The sequence below is a fragment of the Furipterus horrens genome, unplaced genomic scaffold (genome assembly GCF_987537825.1).
Source record: "Furipterus horrens unplaced genomic scaffold, mFurHor1.1.pri manual_scaffold_9, whole genome shotgun sequence".
Lineage (NCBI taxonomy): Eukaryota > Metazoa > Chordata > Mammalia > Chiroptera > Furipteridae > Furipterus > Furipterus horrens.
In genome coordinates, this window is record NW_028327179.1 from 101979262 (window position 1) to 102002280 (window position 23019).

Here is a 23019-nt window from a genome sequence, read left to right on the forward strand (position 1 = left end):
CGGGCTCGTGCCTGCCCGCCGGGGCTCGCGTCAGCTTTTCTTCTCTTTCTCTTGTTGTTTTTTACCGTTTATTTTTAAAAAGGCCGATAATCACACGGCTTCTGTGTAAGAAATCTCGTGATTATAATCTAGTTTTTCCAGGAGAGTCCCCCTAGATTTCTGGCTGTTATTTCCTCTCGTTCAAGAGGCTTCAAATTTTTACCTTTTATTATGTTGGGATTGTGTGATAGGAATTGATGTTTAAACCCAAGTTTAAGAATAAGTGGTATGTGTTCTGAAGGACCTGGGAATTTCATGTTCGGCACGCAGTTTTAAAAATGCTGTCTCTGTATTGTTTAATGTGTGGTTTTTTCCCCTCGTTTTCCTGGTAGTCCTTTGAGGTCAGAGATGCTCTCGTCTTTCTTCCTGTCTTCACCTTATGATCTGTCGTTTTGATTCAGGGGTATGATCGACATGCCCAGGGCCTTTCAGCCAGCTGTGGAGACGTGGAGGCTGGGTACTGTCTCCTAGGAAGTCTTGCAGGTTGACTCTTGTTTTGAAATTCTGACTCATTGGATTAGACTCTCTAGAGAGGCACGGACTTCGGCCTCTTTTACCTTTTATCAGAATAGGTTTGTTTGAGTCACACTCCGGTCAAGTAGTCTCACAGGCTCGGGACACAGTCAGTGTCAGTTGGACCTGTGGCCACGTGGCACTCGTCACAAGGCTTGCATGGAATGCCTTGAACAATCTGAGTACGGAAGTTACAGAGTTGATCTCAGCACTGTTTTTAAAGCGGTGTTGATGGACTTAAACTGTATCGTCTCTGTGTTCCCATTTACCAGACATTTCTTTAAACTGTGCTGTTCTGAAGCAGTATGTACTTATTACCCTCCTTCTGACGTCCGAATTATGTTCTTCTTCGTGCTGCGCCGCCCCTGGTCTCCCCTCTGCGCACATCTGCGTGTGTGTCCTCCTCATAGGGACACCAGTCAGCCCCCTCCGCCGCCCCCCGCCCAGGACCTTGGCTTCTCCAGATCCAGGCCCGCTGTGTGTTGCGGGGTTCAGGACTCCGCAGTTGAATTGTGGAGGGGGCACAGGGCAGCCCACCACACCTGACCCCCTGCGAGCTTCCCGGATGCCTGGGCGGCACAGTGTAGTGAGGGGTACAGCTGCCCCTGCCAGCAGCCACACTCGGGGCTGGGAGCTCTCCCTGGTTCTGCAGCGTAGACATCCTGGTGCGACCCTCGGGAGAGAGGTTCCTGCCCTCTGGCAGCTCCAGGGGAGACCTGCTTATTTCCCAACGAAGCGGGACAGGAGGCCGTTCTGGGAACAGCGCCCTGGGCCTGGGTCCCGCTCGGAGCGGGGAGGCGGGGCTGGGGCTGGGCAACCCGGGTAGCCTGACAAGGACGTGGAAAGCAAAGCGGGTTGTGCTTCTGTTGACAAACGCTTTCCCTCGAGTGGGAACCCGCTGTTGGAGTGGCAGCTTGTGCGTGAGCTGCTGTGTGGGGACAGAAGCCGGCTCCCCTCCCTGGGGGGCTTCTGCACTGTGCTGGCCACACCTGTGTTTCACGGGGCATGGAGCGCGCTGTCCCGCCTTCGCCGCTGGTCTGGGGTGAGTCAGCCCGTTTGTAAGGAGGCGTCTCTCTCCGCAGTGCCCTTGCTGCCTGTCCCGAGCCAGCCGAGACCTGCGGTGGGACCCCAGAGATTCCCGGTGAGTAGCCGCCGCCCTCCTGCCCCCAGGCAGCGAGCGCATGCAGGTGGGTCCCACTGAGGCAGAGCTTCAGGATTTGTAAATATTGACTGTAATTTTTGCACTGGGAAATGTTTGTTAAAAGCTTAAGGTCAGTGGGTTTTTGAGAACAGAATTAGTTTTAACTGCAAAATTGTTGAATCAGGATCATCAGTGAAGTGCCCTTCATCTAAAACAGGATGAATTTTAATTTCGTTATTGCCTGGCATTAAGTGAGGGGGCCTTGCTTTGTTATGCTGTGTGTGTGTGTATGTGTGTGATATTCTAGGGAATTGTGATGAGGTCTCCACTTGTTTTTTTATAAAAACCTCAGAAATCTTAATGATGGTTGGTTTTATATCTTAAAAGGAAGGTTTTCTCCTTAGAATGTCATTAAAAGAAAGCACACATTCTCCCCCCACACACGCTTTCCTGTGCTTCCCATAAATACTCACTCTTCTAACATGTTTCAGCTGGAAGAAAAATGTCCATTAATAATGTAGTTGTAGCTGTTTAAGTAAATTTTGTTTGTTTGAGTTTTGGGTTCGATGTACATTTGGTTCATGGTTTTATTATATCAGTGAGGATGTTCTTTTTAAAAACAGCAATGCTGGAAAAAAAGGACCAGACCATAAAATGTTAATGTGATTTGTATGTAAAACAAACGTACCCTTGCTCAGGCGAGCCAGCCTGAGTTCCATGAAATCCTGGCATGACCTGCTATTCGACTCCGGCTTTGACACTTCAGGACGTGTGTGTCTGGCGTGTAGCAGAAGGTTGTAATGATCAGTCTAGATGTATAGCCTCAGATGCTTATTCACAAATAAAGTCAGTATTGGATTTAAGGGCCAGAGTTTTTTAGAAACTTCTTGATTTGTAGTAATTAGTTATGACCTACAATATCATTTCTAAAAACAATTCTTCCTGATTTCACTCCCTTACATTGGCTAATTTTTTCTTTAAATTATTCTTTTAAGTTTTAAAAGCTACTTACTTTTTAAAAACCAGGAGGTATTTATTTAGTACAGTTTTCCATTCCAAGCACTTGTCTGACCGGCTGAGCTCATTCACTGCGTGGCCCCGGGAGAAGCTCGTGTGCGCGTAGGCGTGCGGCACGCGTCTCCGCGGGGAGGGTGTTCACCTGCGGGTTACTGTGAGGCGCGGGCCGTTCCAGGACCCGCCTGCTCTCCCTCAGGACGGTCAGCGCCTGAGTCAGAGTCACTGGTGGGCTTTGGAAACGCGCGCTATAGGAATCAGGTTCTCCGTGACCCAGTGATGGCCGCTGAAGGAGAACGTAAAGTGATGTATGTGATTGACGTGGTTTGCAGTCACGTTTCCTCATGTGAAATGAGGATGGTCACCCGCAGTTCCCATCTGCGTGCGTCTTCCAGCGGGGAGGGGTGCTGACCTGAGGCCGGGAGGGGCCGCGGCGGGCCGCATTACAGGAGCGTGGTGGGGGGCTGTCGGGGACGGGACTGGCTCCACGCGCGGGGCTCGGAGCTGCTGTCGGCGGTCGCTGCCCTGTGTGGTGTCTGCGCAGCCTTTTCTGAGCCTGGGCGTGTGCATGGGTGACAGGAGCGGTGGCACTGGACGTTCCCCGCGTGGGATACAACCTGAGAAGTATTTTCTTCAGCTCAGCTGTTTACTGCTCCTTCACGTGCATCTGTTTTTAAGCCCCAGGTGCGAGATCTTAGGCTGGTCACAGTGAACCTGGGTTTTTGAAAATTCAGTGTGCTGTTTACGTCTGTCATCAGTCTCCCGTAGGAGAAAGGATCGGGTGTGAAATCCACACGCAGAACGTACAGCGGAAGTGCTGGCTTTTAGGCTGTCCGTCAGCGTTTGGCGGGGACAGGAGGTTAATTCTGGGCCTTCTCCTGCTGTTTCACTCGTGCCAGACCGTTCTGAGTACCGTCACCGCCCCGTCGTACTGCTGGCTGAATGCGTCGCTCCTGCTGTCGCGTGTTTCACGAGCACCTGGCGAGTGGCCCCTTAGTGCCGCCTGCTCTGCGCAGAGCCAGGCCCTATGCTGTGGGGCCGTTTCCCCTGGGATGGGGACAGGCTGCTGTGGCTTTCTGGGCCTCTTGGAGGTGGCCCTGCAGGCAGGGCCTGTGCCTCGGTCCTGGTGCTCTCACGGGGCTGTGGCCCATGTTCGCCAGCCTGAGTTTTGCTCTGTACAGTGCGCACACTGCCCCCACACGTGAACTGAGAGACCATTCAGGTCAGGGAGCCCGACTGTTGGGCATGTCTGAGCTGCCCCGGACTCGGGGGGGTGTGGGCAGAGCGAGATCCTGGGCCCCGTCGTCCCAGCCTGAGCCCTGCAGGGAGCCCCCACTGCTCCTGGGACGGACGAGGGCTCTTGTGGGCAGCTTCACAGGCTCGCGCGTGGCGTGAGCACCTGGTTCGTGCCTGTAGAGAAGCTCCCGTGACGCCCTGGGCCCCGGGAGGCACCTGGGCCTCGTGCACGGGGCGGCAGGTGGACCGTTGCTGAATGAGTGTGTGCACGCCGGGCGTCACGGGGCGTCACGGGGCGTCGTCATGCTCTGTTAGCTCCCGAAGTGAGTGTAGAGCGGGGCTGTCTGCCTCGCGTCCCCTTTGTGGTTTTCAAGGACGCAGAGGCGAGCTGGCGCGCGTACCGCTGCAGGAATCCAGCCCTGGCCAAGGGACTGAGGAGCAGGAGGCGGACGGGGGGCACAGGCCCGGCTCCCCATGACTGTCGGGCGGGGGGCGCAGCCGGCAGCGCGGCGCAGCCTGCCTTCGTTTCCACCACGGCGGCGGGCTTGCCGGGCCTGGGAGTCTGTCTTGTTTGACAGCCTCATGAAACCTTGAGAAATTACTGGGACGCCTGGAAGTGCTGCTGAGCGTAACGTCTCCACTTTCACCCTGCAAGCCTCAGAGGCTCGCCCGCCCAGCGCGAGGCACGGCCTCTGAGTCCGTCTGCGTTCCCTCCTCGGTTCCCGGCGGCGTCTGCTCTCCACGCGCATCTGATCAGCTTCCCGTTCCCCAGAGGCTCTTCCCGAGGCTTTCGTCCTTAGCGTAAAGCCTTTCCCGTGCATGCTTTCCAGGTGCGTGTTTGTCCTCAGAGAGAAGTGTGTCGTTCTCACAGTTCACCCATCTGCAGAGGAACGTGGGAAGTGTAGCTTTGAGCTTTCACCCGCCTGGCTGGTTTCAGGGGTGGCACAACTGCTGCTTTTAAGGACAGGGATCCTGCCCATGCCCCTGCTGTTGACAAGGCTCTTGACCCAGGTATTTTAATGCCATTCAGTCGTTGTCTTCCTCTGGTGGGTCGAAGGTGCTGGTATTTCAAGGGTGGCCAGGTAAATACTAAGTCGTTTGGCTGCTGAATAATTTCTTAGTGATCTTTGTTTAAATTAAAACTAAAAATCATGTTAAGGAAGACTTTTCAGTTTAAATCGGTCTCCTGAGCCCTTGCATTTTACTGCTGAGCAGGTGAGGTTTCCACTGGCGCTTTCTGTGGGGGCCCCGTGCCCCCTGCTCAGACTGGCTGCGCAGTGTCCCTGCGTGCGTGCGCGCTGCGTGGGGGCTGCGTGGGCCCAGGTGGTGCTGACTGACCGCTCCTGGCTGTGGTCGAGGCGGCGTTTCGTGCCGATCATGGTGGCTGAGACTGCTGCCTCTGGTTCCGTCCCTTCCGACTGGTCCGTGCAGCCGTGAGCCGGGCTCCGCTCCCTCTTGGACGCAGCCTTTCCTTTGAACCCGTCCTGTTGTTCCCGCTCGCCTGCAGTGCCTCGTGGTTATTAGCACCTACAGTGGGGAAGGGCCCGTGGGCGTTTCGTCAGGTCTCGGGTGGTAGCAGGGAATGCTGGGCGAGATCCTTCCGGCTGTCAGGCACTGTCACGCTCGCGCGGAGCGGACGCAGTTTAAAATGCAGGTGACATAATACCCGCCATCCCCTATTTGCTGGTGGGTTTCTGATTAATCGTGATTACCATATATTATCATACATCAAATTCAATCACGTCAGCACATCCCCATCTGCAGCATAAGAGGAGCAGCTAAGCGCTGTGCAGCGCTGATGGGACGCGCCGGGTATAAAACGCAGTGCCTGTCGCCGGGACCTGTGTCCTGTCAGCATAGGTGGTGTGCCGGCGGAGGCAGGCGGCCGGGCCATGCAGGTGACTCAGGTCGCAGGTGCTCGTGGGAGCCGTGAGGGTGGGTCTCCTACGGTCACTGAGCCATTGGGTCCCGCGGTAACAGTCGCGTCGTGAGGTGCTCGGTGAAGTACTTAGTGCCATGTTTGGCTGAGTACGGCCGTCTCAGGGAGGGGAGGGCCTCCCAGCGGCCTGCCCAGATCTAGGTGCCTGCAGGGCAGACGGCTGCTAGGGGAGTGGCGGGCCTGTCGCACGTCATTAAGTGACCTGCCTGTGTTGTGTCCTGTGACGCACACCAGCTGCGTTTCTCATGCTTTCCCCGGAGGTTTGGAAGGCCCGTAGTTCTGTTCAGCTACCTTTTTAAGGCAAACTTTGAAAGAGGCCCTATTCTGTTATGAAGTACCTGAAAGCATTTCTTTCAAAAGCTGAGACTTTTTTAACTTAAAAAATGGAGTCCTGACATACAGTCCTGGGGGTCTGAGCGAGTGTGGCAGGCGTGTCGTCGGCACAGCTAGGACGGGGGCCACGCCGTTCCCTGTGCTGTCGGCCCCGCTCCCCGGCCCGCAGCCTCTCCTGTGCCCCCGGCCCAGCGCGGTGTTGTGCGTGTGGCACCGTGGGGCACGCACCCCGCCAGCCTGCTCTCCACTCGGCGCAGTGCGCTGGGCTGCACCTGTCAGCGGGGTGTCCTTTCTCACTGAGGAGCATTGTTTCCTCTCTGGGGTCCCCCTGTTTGTGTGTCCGTTCCCCATTTGGACCTTCGGGTTATCCCCGTCTCAGGCTGTTGCAAACGGAGCTGCAGCAGAGGCTGGCCTCGGTTTGTGTGAACGTGGGTGTGTGCAGACAGCTCCGCGTGGGCCTGTGGGTTGTCTATCGTGACCCCCAGGAGGCTTCACAGCAGGCAGGGCCGGCGCCGCCACCTCGTCCGCAGTCGCGAGTGAGTGAGGGGTCCCGTCTCCAAGAGTGTGGGAGCCGGAGGCCAGTGGCAGGTCGGGAGCTGCAGCCTGTGCTCAGCCGGGCAGGTGCCCTCTCCTCCCCCGTGCAGATGGGGAGACCAAGTCTCAGGGACGGAGTTGCTGAGGCCTACGTGCAGGTGCGGGGGGAGGGACCGGAGCCAGGACGGCGGGGCCGGCGGGCTGCAGCCCCCCTTCCTCGCTCAGTGACCTGGGGTTCGATCACCATGGGGTCAGACTGTGACCATAGCCAGGTGCCAAGGTGGGACGTTGGCTGTGGGGCCTGTCACTGGCGGCTGTTGTGGGCAACGGGGGGTGAGGCGCAGGAAGAAGGGGCTTTCTTCTGGGAGGTAATGTGGACTAGCAGGGCCAGCGCGTCGGCCAGAAGCAGCGCTTTGTACCGAGGGAAGCTGCCTCCGCTTGCCCGCAGTGCACGCTTGTGCGTTGCCCGGACGCGCAGCCCCGTCTTCACGCCGGGCAGGCGGGCAGGCCGGCAGGCCGTGTGGGGCTCCCCCCACCGCGTGACCTGGCACCTGGCGCCGGCGCAGGCGTCTTCCCCGTGGGCACAGTGCGTCTGAGTGTGTGGGTGCCTGCCGGCTGCGCCCCAAAAGGAGAGGAACGCTGCAGGCAGGGCGGCAGTAAGCGGATTAGCGTGTGTGGAGGGCGCAGTTCTCATCACCGGGGTCACCCGTGGTCTTTATTCTTGTCGCTCAGCCCATTTAGTCAGAATTATCTGAGCGGCCTTCCTGAGTGTCTGGGGCTTCTTTTGTAGCTCTTTGCATTTTAAGTGAGATTAAGAAATGAAAACATGTAGAGGAAGGTTGTAATTTATTGAACGATTCACGAAGTTTCAATGATATTGTTAAGGTATTTAATTAGCCTTATTAAAACAGGCCAACTGACCCTTCCAGGGAAGCCGGTAAGTCTTACAATAGCTGTTAGAGCCCCTTTATTCTCTGCATTATATGATTAACTGTGTGCTAAGCAATTTATGCAAAGTTCCCATCCTTTTGTGTGGGGGAAGCTATCACTTCCTCCTGAATAGGATCAGTGGAGATAACATCGCGTAATTAGCGAGGGCTGCGGAAAAGCGAAAGTACAATTTGTGTAAGAATTACGTGAAAGAAGGACGATAATTTCTTACCTTGGATTTTTAGGGGGATATGAAGAAAAGCAAAACCGCAATTATTTGACAGGATTACATTTCTCACAAAAGGTAGAATTACATTAGCACTAAAAGTTCCGTTACGTGAGGTGTTCACAACGCACCAGCAGTCTGAGGACAGGGCTGCATCTGACAGAGGGAGTCAGTAACTGATTGTCCTCTGTTCCCATGAGATGATGGGCGGGAGGGACATCATGAGGGGCCCATCGAGGGGGCCCCTCAGGCCCAGGGGCTCCGACTTGGGAGCCGTGGTTTCTCTGCGTTACGGGAAGGCAGGCTGGTCCCAGCAGAAGCGGGGCCACGAGAGGAGCGGTGCCTGGTCCAGCCTGAGTCTGACCGCGGGGCTCCTGGACCGCGGGGCGCTGGCTCGGTCTGAACCGGGGTGAGTCCTCCTTTAGAGGACGTCACTTGTGCACCTGTGTTTGTTGTTACTGGCTGAGCTCAGGTAACAGTGACTTTGAACACCAGGCTTCTTAGATTTTACATAAAAATGGGAAATGCCGGGTTGCTGTGGCCATGCTGTGACGTCATCAGGGACCCTCTTTTTCTACCCAGTTCCAGGTGACGGGGGCGGCAGGCGGGCGAGGCGGCCTCTCGTCGTCATGTCCGACGCGCCGGCCCGTCCTGCTGGCAGAGCCGGGCACCTGTGGCCGCTGTCGCCTCAGAAGCGGGAGAATGTGGCCAGGTGCGCAGGGGGCAGACCTTTCCGTGAGGTCCGATGTAAGTTGTGCAGAAGGAGGGATGTCTGTGTTCACAACGAAACACCGCCCAGAGGGAAGGGCCACCTACCCTGTTCAGTGTTTCTCCTGCTTTAGAAAGGCCGCACTGAGGGCTGCCTACGCTTGCTTACACTTGCTGGTTCCCTTCAGCATTCCGTCCCGGGCTCTGCTGCCCACTGACGCAGCCGGGGCTGCGCTGGGCCTGCCGCCCTCTCCGGCCAGGACTGCCCTGGCCTCTCACGCACCCCCACCTGGCCCTGCGGTGGTGGTGGGCAGTGTGGAGGTGGGCTGGCTGCGCAGGCCGCTAGACCTGCCTGTCTCACGGGGTGGGCCTCCCTCGTCTGCACAGCTCACCCTGCGTCAGCCTTTCCGGGCCAGTGTGGGGCCTGCCGTAGTCGCGCCTGGTCCCGCTGCCCTCCCCTGCCTGGCCGGTGTCACAGGTTCACTGTCAGGCCTGCAGAACCCCTTTTTTCCATTCTTACTCCTTTTAAAAATAAAAAAAAAGATTTTATTTATTTTCAGAGAGAGGGGAAGGGAGGGAGAAAGAGAGAGAAAGAAACATTGGTTGACTCTCATTAGTCCCCAGCTTGGGACCTGGCCCACAACCCAGGCAAGTGCCCTGATTTGGAATCGAACCGGCGACCCTTTGGTTTAAAGGCCGGCGCTCAGCCCACTGAGCCGCCCCAGCCAGGGCTCCATTCTTACTCCACCGAACCAGCGCCCAGAACTGGAAGTGCCCTTGCTTGCTCCCGGGAGCAGCTGCTCCTTTGCAGGCCCATGGGAGCCTCTGTCCCCACTGCCTCTGACGGCCTCTGGCGGGCTGGTCTGGTAAGGACGGCTCTTCCACTGACCCGCTCGGGCCAGCGTGGGACTCCCCCGTGGACGAACGTTGGCACAGGCGGGGGTTGGAGGATGTGTTTCTGCCCCTGGCTGTTGGTGACAAGCAGGGGAGAGCGCAGGGGCTCAAGAGGTGGTGCCCGGGGCGAGCCTAGCCCGGCCACTTCCTGACCTCGTGCAGGGTGAGGGGTGTGGTGTCTGCAGTGTGGGCTCCGCCTGAGGGCGGTGGCGGAGCCTCAGGTGGGGTTCGGGGGCCCCGGGGTTGGTAAGGGTGCTGGGGTGCGGGGCAGGAAGGGCTGCAGCTTCCGAGCTGTCTGCCCTGCGGGGAAGGGCCGGTGGGGCCTTGTCAGCAGCCCTTGAGAGCAGCCCCAGGGCGTCCAGCTCGCAGGAGTCAAGTGGAGTCGCCAGCAGACTGGCCCAGGCCTGGGTGGCCTGGCTCTGGGAAGTGGTTTCCTTCCGTCCTCACTTCTGGGGCTCCTTCCTCTGGCCCTCGGAGGCCGTGCCGTTCCAGCAGGAGGGGGAAGTAGGGACCGGTCAGGCAGGCCGATTTTAGCTGAGCAGGCCTGGAGCGGGCCCAGCTTGCTCCCATCACCCCCATGTGCCAGCTCTGGGCCACGCGGCCCACTCCTCACAGGGCCGGGCGGGCGGGAGGCTGCAGCCCAGATGCGGCGCAGGAGCCGCAGCGGGGCCTGCCCTGCCCACAGAGGAAAGTGGGCAAGGTCTCCGGAAAGCCAGGCGGCACCACGGGGACAGGCGTGTGTCCCGTTAGCCCCCGTGGTCCTGCAGCGTCAGCAGGGCGGTCACTCCTGCTTGTCCCTGCGGCCCTGCACCCTTAGAGACGAAGTCACCCGTTGGGACGTGGGCCCCTTTGGGTGTCAGTGTCTGTGTGTATGATGGCTTTGTGTTCGTGTGTTTGTCTAAAACAAAACGTGTTTTACTTTCCTGTTTTGTAAACGGCTTTCTGTATGTTATTCGTAGCTCCTGCCTGTGTCTGTCGTGCTGGGTGGGTTGGCCGTCCGCCGGCCTCAGTGTCGCGTGGGGCTTCGTGTTGGTCCGTGTTTTCTGTTGGGACTGGCCGTCAGTGACACCGCCATGTGGGTGCACGGTTACTCCGGGGCACGGCCTCTTGAGGCCGGTGGAGCGTTTCTCGCTGGACCCGGCCCTGCAGCTTGAAGGTGTTGAGTCCCGGTTGGGGTCTGCGCCTGGAGGGGACTTCCTGGCAGCTCTGCTTGTGCCCCGTGCGGTCCTCCTGGCTGTCCTTCTCCACAGGGCCTTGTTTGCAAAGGCGGGCACTTGCTGCCCCGTGAGGGCGACACCCCGTGTTCCCTCCCTTTTCCTCTAATCATGTGACGTCATGACAGTGCCAGTTACGTGCCTTTGGTCCTAGAGTCAGAGAGGTCGGCCGGGGTCATGTCTCATGTCGGCCCCGCCTGGTCCTCGTGCCTGGTGTGTGGGCCGGATCTGCTCGCCCAGCCCCCTCGCTTGCGCTCCCCTCCTTCACTTCCTGCTGCCTGTGCTCTGGGGGCCGCCGGCTGCTGCACAGGCCTCCTGGCTCTTGCTGAGCACGGGGTACCCTGGGCCTGGCACAGAGGGCATGCGGGAGTGGGCGCTTTAGGAGGTGCTGACGGGACGGGCGACACCTCATCTGTGCAGGCTTCCTGGTGTGAAGGCAGGACGGCGGCCTGTGCTGAAGCGTCTTTCACCTCATAAGGCAACAGGTCACTGTCAGAGCTGTGTGTCACACTCAGGGCGGAACGCTGTCTGGGGAAATGTGGGAAGTGGCAGAGCCAGGCATGTGGGCCTCGTTATGGCGGGGCCCGTCCTAAGTACTCCGGGTGCTCTTCTGTCTTCTCCCAGGAGAGGGATGCTCCATCATCCGTGTCTACAGGTGGGGAAACTGAGGCGCAAGGCCGTCCTAGGGGGCGGGAGGCCAGAGACGGGGGCCTCCTGGGAGCACCTTTGGGGTCGTGGGAGGCAACAAGCCCCGTGGGGGCTGTGGGCCCCTGGAAACGGGGGGAAGTCCTAGTTCAGGTCTGAGCGCTGGAGAGGGGGTCCGCCAGGTGCTGCAGGCGCTGCTGCTTGCGAGTGTGGTTGGGCAGCGCACGGATAGTAACGGAGAAGACGCCCGGGGGACCACGTTTTCTGAAGTCCAAGGGGGCGAGATATGTGATCCCAGTGTACTTTCAGTTTAATACCCAGAATGCCCTCAGAAGTTATGAGTGTTTAAAATGACCTCCCAGGAAATCTGGAAGTGCTTAGAGACCCGAGGAGCAATGTGCCTGGTTCTCAGGCAGCTTGAGAGCCTTACTGAAATCTAGTCCCTCCGGTCTCCGAGCTTGTTCTCACAACCCAGCAGGCGCCTTCTCCAGACGAGGGCGACCGCACTTGGCTCGCTCAGCCTGGGGCAGAGTCAGGCTGGGAACTGGGCAGCCCTTCTGCTTCCATCGGGGGAGGCGGCTGCTCTGGCGGCTCCATTTGGCCTTGTCCGTAGTGAGGGAACCTAGGGTGGGAGGACTGGGGATTAGCTCTGATGGGAGGCGGAGGGGGCGCCGTGCGGAGCCCGGGTGTGGCAGCCGCCTGGCCAGGCCAGCACAGCAGGGCGAGGCCGGGCGGTCACACGCGCAGGGGACGCCCGCGGGGCTGCGTGTTCCCATGCCGAAGAGGGCCGTGTCGGCGAGTCAGGACAGAGTTGGGAGTCTCTTGCCAGTGTCCTTCAACTTGAGGAGCTCACAGCTCGTTGGACAGGGGCGGCCAGTGTCGCTGCAGCGATGACTGGGAGCCTGACACTTCCAGCCTGTGGCTCAGCATGCCACCCCCGCTTCTGAAGGAAAACCCTGAAAGGTGTCACAACGGAGTGGTCTTCCATCTTGCCGTGTGGCTCTGAGAACGTGGAGAGACAGACCCGGAGTTCCCAGGTGCTGGCTTGGACCCTGAGGTTCTCTGGGCCAGTTGCCTCGGGCCGTCCCCGCTGACGGGCCACTTCCATACAGAAGGGCGTTTTGCGGGCGCCGTGGCCTTGCTGAGACCTCCCTGCCAAACCCTCCCCTCTCCTGGGCACGTCAGCACCGGCTGCTTACAAATGGCCCCAGTCAAGGCCGTGGGCAGCGCTGCCGTTACTGCACGTTAAAGCCTGGAAGCGTCTTGTCGTCTCTCTTCCGTTAGGTATTACTGTTTTACTAATTTGTAAGCTAGAAACTCATGAAAAATACCCAATCTTCATTTTCAACAGATGTAGGTTTCAGTGGCTGGCGTAGCCTTTGTGTCAGCTGGCTGCAGGCTGCCCGCGCGGAGCCCGCTTCTGATCTGTGGGCTTGCCCTTCTCACGGTGCGTGGCTTCAGTGACCCATCCTGTCCCCTCTGACCCGTTTGCAACTCTTCCCTGGTGCCCCGCCCCCAGAAGAGGGACAGTCAGGTCTACCTTGAGATCGTTTGACGCAGCTACTGACGTGGAAGAGGGTTTTTGTCGAGGGGGAGTGTGGCTCGTGGGTGGTCACACTGTGTGTTTGGGGGCCGGGGGACCGCTCCGACCTTGCTGCAGCCAGAGGGCCGGCAGCTCTGAACTTCACCTTCCCTGCCACTGCAAGAAGAATGGCCGGGACGTTGAAATGATAACAGGACCTTGATTGCTAACTTATTATTGTCAAAGAATTTTGAAGGTGATTTTAAAACATGCTTTGGAATCTGTTCATATGTGAGAAAAAAGGTATGAAACTAAAGATAGAACACTAATGCTCCATTTTACAAATAAACCCTTTGTTAACGTATGTTGTATCTCAGTTACCTGGTGAAGTGCATGTGCAAAGGCGCAGTACCTGGTTCATGGACTTCAGATCAAAAATAAGAACGTTTTTAAAACCAGAGGAAGGAACATGGCAGTGGCACAAGGAAGGCAAGGTCGCGGGAACCCCTAGTGCACGTTCCCTGAGTAACGGTGTGTGAGAGCCCCTGGCCCTTCCTGTCCGTCGGTCAGGTCTCCGGTCACCGAGAGACGGGTCCATCCATGAGGGCGGGGACGCGTCCTGCTGTAGCGGGGCTGCACCCCGCGGTCTCGCTCGGACCTCTCGCACTCCCGTTCCTGGCGCTCGTCGCTTTGGCAGCCGGCGGATGCGTGCCTTTACCGAGAGGGAGCAGGGGCCGTCCTTACTGCCAGGCAGGGCTGAGGCGCGGACTTCCTCGGTTCCGCCGGAAGGAGCCTTGAGGGCCCGGTGCATGTGACCCTCGGGGCCTTCCGGTCCGCGTGCTTCGGGAAGCACCTAGCACCTGTTTGTGCAAAGGCGCGATGTCTGTGCTCGCACGTCATTCCTCTGCCGCCACACAGCCCTGGTCTCACGGGGGTGTGGCCAGCCTGGGGCCAGTTTGGCTTCCTTCTGGCCGTGCCGTGGGTGGCGCGCCCTCCCGGAGGGCCGCGTTGTTTGCAGAGGCCTTTTCCGTGTTAGAAAATCACGTCACGTTCGGAGGGAGCAGCGAATTGTATTACTAATAAAATGATAGAAAAGGCGTTAGGATCTTATGAGAAGGGAGTTTGATTTCAAAAAGCTGAGGTGTGATGGCTGGGTTTCAAAGAACAAGGTGTTATTAAATGAAGCTGATTTTGACGATGTGTGTAATTAACGAGTTCTTTCTGGAGAAGGGAAGAGAATTGTGAGGGCCTGAAGTGCCTGCCGAACATGAGGTCTTCTTAACCAAACGTGCGTTTTTAAAAATGTTAGAATTCTTGTAAGGCCAACTGGAAAATGAAGTAATTTTAGTTTTAGCTGTAGAACTTAGTTACTAAAAAATGTTAATCTAGAAGAGTTTAGAGTTTTTCTATCCAGTGGAATTCAGCGCTATCGTATTTCTTGTGTAGTAACGTGGTTTCTTAAACATTTTACATTGTTCTCTTTTGTCAGAGGTTATTGACTTTTGTTATGGGGTAAACTCTCTTTCATCTTCCTTCAAAGTAAAGCAGCTCCGTAGCTGTAGCTTATGGTTGGGAAGCAGGAGTAGCAAAGCGTAGCGGGTTTGAGAAGGTCAGCGTTGGGAGCACCGAGACCAGGCGTCAGGTTAATGGGCAAGGAGGCCCCAGACTGTTCCCGAGGAGCCGCACACACACTGAAACGTGGGGCGGCTCTCAGATGCTGCGCTGGGGTGTTTGGCTGTTCATGTGCGGAGTCACTTCCTGGGTGACACGCGGTTGGGGGTGCTGATCGGGGAGATCACTTACTTGGTGTTCTCGGGAGAACGTGGCCGCACGCAGGCGAGTTTCTGCCTTTCATCTCTTCCCCTGTGGTTCTCTAGGGCCCTCCAGAGTTCCCGCAGCACGGCCCAGGGCCTGTCCCCAGCAGTTTCAGCCAGCCGCCACGGCTTCCCCTTCAGGACCAGTGGAGAGCGCCACCGCCGCCGCAGGAGCGAGACCCCTTCTTCTTAGGAGGTAACGGACGGCACGAGCGGCTCCCGCGGGCGCTGGCTCGGCCGAGTTCCGCTCCTGCTGGGCGGCTGTGCCACGCGGCTGAGTGCTGTGCCCGGCCACCCCTGCCGTCGTTCCCAGGGCTCGGACGGGGCAGGCGCGGCCTCGGGGCTGTGAGCGCCCCCGGCAGTGGGGACTCAGCTTTAGAAAGTGACTGCAGCCACCGGGCAGGGGCAGGGGAGGCCTGGGCTTTCTCTCGGACCCTCGCCCGCCGCCCCACGGGAAGCGCCGGTTTCCCTGAGAGAGTGCCTGCTGCGCGGTGGGGGCTGACGTCCTGCTGCCTTTCAGTTTCAGGTGACCCCCGCTTCCCGAGTCATCTCTTCCTGGAGCAGCGCAGCCCCCCGCCGCCGCCTCCCCCGCCCACACTCATCAGCAGCAGTCACCCCGTGCCCGCGCCCAGTCCCTTACCGTTCGCTCAGCCCGGCCCGGCGTTCAGCCAGCAAGGACAGCAGCCTGTGTTCCCCAGAGACAGGCCTGTGAGGCCCACCCTGCAGCCCCCGGGTCCCGTGGGCCTTCTGCACTTCAGCCAGCCGGGCTCTGCTGCCACGCGGCCTTTCATTCCCCCTCGGCAGCCCTTCCTGCCAGGCCCCGGGCAGCCCTTCCTGCCCGCGCACGCCCAGCCGAACCTGCAGGTGAGCGGGGCGGCGGGCCGGGGCCGGGCGGGGCGGGGAGTGAGCTGCAGCTGTGGGCCCGAGGCTTCCGAGGCCGGAGCGCCACGCTCTTGTTCTGGTCTGCGAAGCCGCGTGCGCCATGTAAAGAACGGGCTGTTCGTCCCGCACGTGCCGTTCACCACAGACAGCTCTGATGATACTATTTCCTCAGTCACCGGAGAGCCGGAAAGGGTGATTCTCAGTTTTAGGGAAATGGGAAAATTTAGTTTAAGACTTTAAAATGTTATTAGTGGCTATACTGCCAGTATAACTGGGGCATGTTTTGATAATATCTGCTCATCAATGGAAGTTGTAAAGGTTTACAGGAGAAATAAAGTTCTTTGTCAGACGGTATTCCTGCAATAAGGCGGGGGGTGGGGGGGGCTTTCGTGCCCAGGAAGGTGAACACGCTGCTTCTCAAAGCTTACTGTGAGAACAGGTGACAGTGGCATGCGTGACCGGATGGTGTCGGGACGCACAGGTATGTAAAATGGAAAGAGGGCGATGATGACTCCTTAGAGTGTAAAGTAGGATGAAATGGTCTTTTATTAAAAAAGGATACAGTGACTACATTTTCATTGTAGGACCATTCACGAAGAGAGAAGTATTTAAAGAGGCAATTAAATAAGCTTGACACCTGGAACAGTTGCCACTAACTCTGGGTGCTCACGTTTCTCAGTCTTTTCAGAGCGCCCATCCATAGCATGCCTTCCGCGGTGCTTGTGGCTGTGGTCTTACCGGTCAGGAGACACCTGTCACTGCACCACGGACACCTGCAGTGACCTGTGGCTGTGGTCTTACCGGTCAGGAGACACCTGTCACTGCACCACGGACACCTGCAGTGACCTGTGGCTGTGGTCTTACCGGTCAGGAGACACCTGTCACTGCACCACGGACACCTGCGGTGACCTGTGGCTGTGGTCTTACCGGTCAGGAGACACCTGTCACTGCACCACGGACACCTACAGTGACCTGTGGCTGTGGTCTTACCGGTCAGGAGACACCTGTCACTGCACCACGGACACCTGCGGTGCCTTGTGGCTGTGGTCTTACCGGTCAGGAGACACCTGTCACTGCACCACGGACACCTGCAGTGACCTGTGGCTGTGGTCTTACCGGTCAGGAGACACCTGTCACTGCACCACGGACACCTACAGTGACCTGTGGCTGTGGTCTTACCGGTCAGGAGACACCTGTCACTGCACCACGGACACCTGCGGTGCCTTGTGGCTGTGACTTTGTCAGGAGACACCTACCACTGCACCACGGACACCTGCAGTGACCTGTGGCTGTGGTCTTACCGGTCAGGAGACACCTGTCACTGCACCACGGACACCTGCGGTGCCTTGTGGCTGTGACCTTGTCTGTCGGGAGTCACCTGTCACTGCACCATGGACACCTGCAGTGTCTTGTGGCTGTGGTCTTACCGGTCAGGAGACACCTGTCACTGGACCACGGACACCTGCAGTGACCTGTGGTTGTGACCTTGTCTGTCGGGAGTCACCTGTCACTGCACCATGGACACCTGCGGTGCCTTGTGGCTGTGACTTTGTCAGGAGACACCTACCACTGCACCATGGACACCTGCAGTGACCTGTGGCTGTGGTCTTACCGGTCAGGAGACACCTGTCACTGCACCACGGACACCTGCGGTGCCTTGTGGCTGTGACCTTGTCTGTCGGGAGTCACCTGTCACTGCACCATGGACACCTGCAGTGTCTTGTGGCTGTGGTCTTACCGGTCAGGAGACAGCTGTCACTGGACCACGGACACCTGCGGTGCCTTGTGGTTGTGACCTTGTCTGTCGGGAGTCACCTGTCACTGCACCATGTGCACCCGCTGCAGGCTGCTCTCATGGCATCACTGTGTTGCACACGTTCTTAGAGACAGGGCTTCGGGGAATGTCCTAGAGGTCTTGTTTGTATCCTGAGTAATTTCCTAAGCACAGAGCCTTGGAATTTTGGGGTTAAAATGACTTAGGCCAAACAGAACATCAGCTTCACCAACAAGCCTTAAGATGAAATGAGTCGCACCTGAAGGTTCTCTCTGGTGCTCGGTGGTTAAGGGAAGGGCCGGATGGGATGCCTTTAAGAACTGTTGTTTCTTTTTCTTCCAACACCGAAGGGACCCCTGCACCCGCCGCTGCCGCCCCCGCACCAGCCCCTGCCGCAGCCCCAGCAGCAGCCCCCGCTGCAGCCGCCCCCGCAGCACCCGCCGCCCCCGCAGCCGCAGCCCCCGCCGCCTCTGCAGCCGCAGCAGCACCAGCACCACCACCACCTGTCCGTGCCGCCGCCGCCTCTGATGCCCATGGCGCAGCCGCCGTTCAGGCCGCACATGCCGGCGGCCCCGCCCCCGCAGAGCAGCAGCCGGACGCAGTGCCCCCAGCGCCAGGGGCTGAGGCATGTGAGTGTCGCCCGGGGCTGGAGCGGCTCCCAGCTCCGGCTTGTGGACAGGACACGAGTGCGTCGCGCTGCGGTGCCTGCGTGTGTGAAACCCGCCGAGGGAGCTGCTGCTGTTGGCGGCAGGGATCAGTAGCGTCTCTCGTGCCTGAGAGACTGTTCATAAGGGTTATTCCAGCACCTTTGGGGTGTGTGCGTGTTCCCGTGAGGACGGGACGCGCAGCTTCCGAACACAGCGTCGGGGGTGGTCACTCCCCCTCTGCCACGGCCAGCGGCTGGCTGTTTCTCATCCTCACCCTCGAGGTTGATGTTAGAGAGCGGAAGACGGGGAGGGAAAGAGCAACATCAGTAGGTTGCCTCCCGTACACACCCCGGACGCCGCTCCGGCCCCCTGGGCCCCCCGGCCGGGGCGCTGGGACTGCTGCTCGGCTCACAGATGCTCTCCGTCTCTTCAGGCCCTGAGTAAATCAGTGAGGAGCTTGGGGAGGGCTCCGAGCACCCTCTGCGTCTCAGCGCTGCCCCAGGCCCGGGGCCCAGGGGGACCCGTGGGAGCGTGCGGGTGCGTGGACCTGGGAGGCCCTGCTCTCGGGGACCGTCAGCACATGTGTGCTTGGTCGTGCACGGAAGGACACTGGGCAGTGGGTTGCTCTAAAAAAGTAAGACAGTAGTCACTGTCCCTGCCTCGTTCTCCATTAAATAATCCTCCTGTGAAGAGTCTGGTGGTTAGAGTTCTAGGCTCTCAGGTGACCCGGTCAGGTCTCCCTTCCAGCACTGTCCTCTGTGACCGTGAGGTTCAGGCACGTCACTTAGTTCCTTTTCATCTCAGAACCCCTCATACCTGCATCTTTCTTCCTTAAAGTGACATGGAGGCTAACACAGTATCAGAAATAAGGGGTTCCCCGACTGGGGGAGGCGGTGGCTTTTAACCAGGGTCCCCTCTGCTGGGACGGTGGCAGACCGGATCTTGGCCTCATCTCCTTCCGTGCTGACCCCGCGAGAGAGCCAAGAGTCGAATCCCCCCTGGCTGCCTCACGTCTGTGAACTACCCCCGGTGTTGGGTCTCTGTTAAGGCTCCCAGGGTTGTCTCTGGCCGGTGGCTCGGTGGGTTGGAGCATCATCCTATACATCAGAAGGTTGATGGTTCGATCCCCGGTCAGGGCGCACACAGGAGGTAACCCATCATTGTTTCTCACATCCACGTTTCTCCCCTTCTCTCCCCGCTCCCTTTCCTCTTTCTCTAAAATCAGTAAGCATATCCTTGGGTGAGGGTTAAAAAAAATACCCCAAAGATGAGCTTGACTATTTCCTCTCAGATAAAACCTGTGGGCATCTTTCTCCTGCAGGGAGCTGCTTTTCTAAGGACACTGACCTAACGCTTAATACCTTGCTTGTTCCACCCTAAATTTAGAGGACCCAGTGGAAGTGGTGCTGCTGCCTCTGTGCAGGTGGGGCCCTTTGTCGGCTCTGTCCCCAGACTCAAGCCCCACCTGTAGTCCCCTGGTATGAGTGCCACAGACTGGAGCCTGTCTGTCTGCAGGCGGGTCCCCTGAGCGGTCCTGGTCCTTAGCAGCAGGGTGAGCCTCTGTGCTGAGCAGGGAACGTGAAAAGTGTTGACAAAGGGGAGAGGTGTCTGCCCTGAAAGAGAAGTCACTTACTAAATCGAAGGGCTTTTAAATATTTGTATCTAATAATCTAATAACGAGCCTGCCTGTGGTCCTCCTCCGGAGTCTCCGGTTGTAACTGGGATCTCTCTCTCGCTGCGCTAGAACACCACGTCTCAGGGCGCCCCCAAGCGGCTGGGGCAGCAGCTGCAGCCGCCCGCCGCCCGGAACAGCAACCTGCGCGAGCTCCCGATTGCACCCCCACACGCCCTGGAGCTGAGCAGCGGCCGCTGCGCCTCCACGCCTGCCTCGCACGGAAGGCCGGCCGGCGGTGCGTCGCCCCCCACGAGGCCCGGGCTGGGGCGCACGCAGGGGAAGATGGACGTGAAGGCCAGGCCTGCCAGCCCGGGGGGTCCGCCTAAGGAAGAAGCGAAGGCAGAGCCGGAGGTAGGGCTTCGTTGTTACAAAGGGCTGTTTGGCCTCAGACAGGAGGCCGGTGACCCGCCCCGGCCCCCGAGTGCCCTCCGGCCCGGCGGCTGCTCGCGTCTTCGCTCTTTTCCTGAGCCGGGCCTTTCCTTCTCCCCGGGCCACAGCGGTGTCAGCGCCGGGGGCACTTCTGAGCCCGCACGGTCACGGGCGTGGGCTGCGGGGTCTGCGCAGGCTGGGGCTTGGTGGGCCCGTCCTCAGCAGGCCCAGGGGCGAGGCCTTTCCGACGCGGCGGTGCTGACTTCTCTCACCACGCTCGGCTCTGTCTTTAGCACCGAAGCAACTGGACAGTTCGTGCGTCAGCAGGAGCGGCCGGGTTCCAGCAAAGCCTGGTGACGGGGTCAGGGGCTCGGCTCATTCCCGGTGGCTGCCGTTAACGCTTCTGCGCGCGCTTACTTTGGCCTCTGAATGGGGCGCTTCTGTCGTTACGTCACTGTTGGGTCTTAAACAGGTCCCAGTGCTGTAAGGACGGACGGTAAATACAAGTCAGGACCTGACAGTCCCACTCGGGGTCCCACCTGCCCCTCGGTTGGCTTCAGCTGCCTGAGTGCTTCTGCGTGAGGGCAGCTCGGTGTTAGCGCAGCGCCGGTCCCGGCCTTTGTCGTCGCTCTCGCTGAGTGTGGGTGCCTGGGGCTGGGACAGGCCCGCTGAGGCCACGGGCTTCCCGGGGAGGAAGGAGAGTGGCCGTGCGGTCGGCATTTAGTCCCCGGCTGCGGCCCCGACGTACAGACACACCGCGGGCGGCATCTGCAACCCCTGGGTCTGTAGGACCCGCCCGGTGCTCTGTGTGCACAAGGGGCCCGCAGGCAGCCGGGCGTGCGCTGCGCCCTCACTGTTTCCAGTGTTTTGTGCACAGAGAATGGACCAAGAGTGGAGCTTCTTTACTTTTTAAATTGTCTTCTATTTGTCTTAGTTTATTTCATTACTTTCCACCTGGTTGATAATATGATCAAAGACAACCTATTCACCAGTCTTCCCACTTACACTGGGGGCTGGGGGCACCTCTCGGCGACTGTGCCTGTGTTTGGGGCTCTGGGCCAGGCTGCCCCTAGTGGGCTGCCCCTGCCCAGCCCTGGCCCTGCGCTGGGTGAACTCTGTCTGCGTGTCACAGTGGCCAGTGCCCTTATCTGCCTTCAGGTTTGCGGTCTCACATCTGTGTCCACCTTGCAGTGAGGTCCCCGGCGTGGTCAGAAGTGCCTCTGAAAGGACAGCGGGCCTGGCGAGGGCCCAGCTCTGTCCTGCAGGCCCAGTGCTCGGGCTCCAGGGGCACTAGCGGGGGCTTCAGCTGCGTTTTGGTCTTAATTCCTAATTCTTAAGGTGCGTTAACACGCTGCGTACCGGGGAATTTAAATGCCTTTTAGAAATGACGAGAATTCTGGCCACCCGTACACCATGTGTTAATTCCTGACCTCTAGCTAGATTAAACCTTGTTCCATTCTTTCGTGAAGGATCTGTGGGTCGTGTGTAGCTATGATGCTTCTGTAGAAAATTATTGTAATCTTTAACAAATGCTTAACTTTTAATAAACTTCCTGATAGCATGATTTTGATGAAAGTTAGTGGACCTCTGAGGTTTTGGGTCGACTTTGAGAGTGGCTTGGGGCCGGCATGTGAAGACTCATATCCATTAACACCCGGTACTGCCGTTGGCAGCATTCTGAGTCTGCGGGGAGTGCAGGGGTTCAAGGTCAGAGAGAGTGACTTGTGCTGTTCATTACAGCCAGTTATTCTGTGGCAGATGTGTTTGAGATCAGGCTGAAATTCTGTACGAAAAATCAATAGTTCCAATCAGGCCCTTTCAGGTCATTCAGACCCACCTTTTGTTGGTTCGTCAGAGAAGGGCCTGATAAAACCCGCGTGATGCACAGCCCCTGCTGTGGCCGTTCTCATTCGAAACCTGTTTCGATATCTTAAATGGGTGGTTTAATTGGTTTCGGACTTGCAAATGAATAGAAATGTACGTTCTTTCATTTTTAATATTCTGATAAGATTTTTCACATTAGCTTTAGCTGTATAATTTTTTTCCCTCCCCAGAGACAGGAGTTATACTTAAAGTCTATAAGCAGATTTTGGAGTGTCTTCCAAATTTTGGATGAAAGGGTTTGTGCAGTTTGCCTTTTCGGAGTTTGTGGAAACCCCCGGGAACAGCGGCCGAGCCCTGCTCGGCGCTGCCCAGTAACCAGTGCGTGTTCTGCGTTCTCTGTTCCAGTTCCCCGATGAAGACGAAGAAACGAGGCTGTACCGCCTGAAGATCGAGGAGCAGAAGCGCCTGCGGGAGGAGATCCTGAAGCAGAAGGAGCTGCGCCGGCAGCAGCAGGCCGGGGCCCGGAAGAAGGAGCTGCTGGAGAGGCTGGCGCAGCAGCAGCAGCAGCAGCAGCAGCAGCAGCAGCAGCAGCAGCAGCAACTCTGTGCCCCTGGGGCCCCTGCCGAGCGGGAGGAGCTGCCGGCGCCGCCGCCCCTGTCGCCCACCAACGGGAACCCTCTGCTGCCCTTCCCTGGGGCCCAGGCCCGGCAGAACGTGAAAACCAGACTCATGAAACACCAGGATGTTGCCCCTTCACACCTGCAGCCCAGAGCAGCCAACTTCGTGCCTCCTGGGGCCAGCACGCCGTACCCGGGACAGCTGGGGAAGCCCCTGAAGCACGTGCGGCACAGAGTCCTGCAGGTGCAGCCTGTGGACGGGGACGTGCCGCCTCCCGCACAGGCTGCCTGGGGGACTTCCCTCCAGGGCCGGCCCCCGGACGCCAAGCCCAGCGCCAAAAGGACTGTCATGCACCGGGCAAACAGTGGCGGCGGAGACGGGCCCCACATCAGCTCCAAAGTCAGGGTGATCAAGCTGTCTGGCGGGGTGAGTGCCTCTGGGGTCTCTGCGTCCTTCCCTTAGAACATCTTTGTCCCCAGAGCGGGTGTGGGACCGGCGGGAGCGCCAGGTGCTCTTGTGCAGCAGGGA

The 23019-nt window shown here is 58.5% G+C and overlaps 1 protein-coding gene across 1 annotated transcript in view; it reads left to right on the forward strand.

The window, feature by feature from the left end:
- The window catches only part of RBM33 (RNA binding motif protein 33), a 62214-nt gene that overhangs the window by 20641 nt on the left and 18554 nt on the right, over positions 1-23019 (forward strand). The window contains exons 9-14 of the mRNA XM_090286924.1: positions 1635-1693; positions 14766-14898; positions 15223-15566; positions 17709-17987; positions 19750-20031; positions 22279-22917. Of these exons, the coding sequence (XP_090143050.1) occupies positions 1635-1693; positions 14766-14898; positions 15223-15566; positions 17709-17987; positions 19750-20031; positions 22279-22917 (1736 nt within the window). The remainder of the gene's footprint in view (positions 1-1634; positions 1694-14765; positions 14899-15222; positions 15567-17708; positions 17988-19749; positions 20032-22278; positions 22918-23019) is intronic.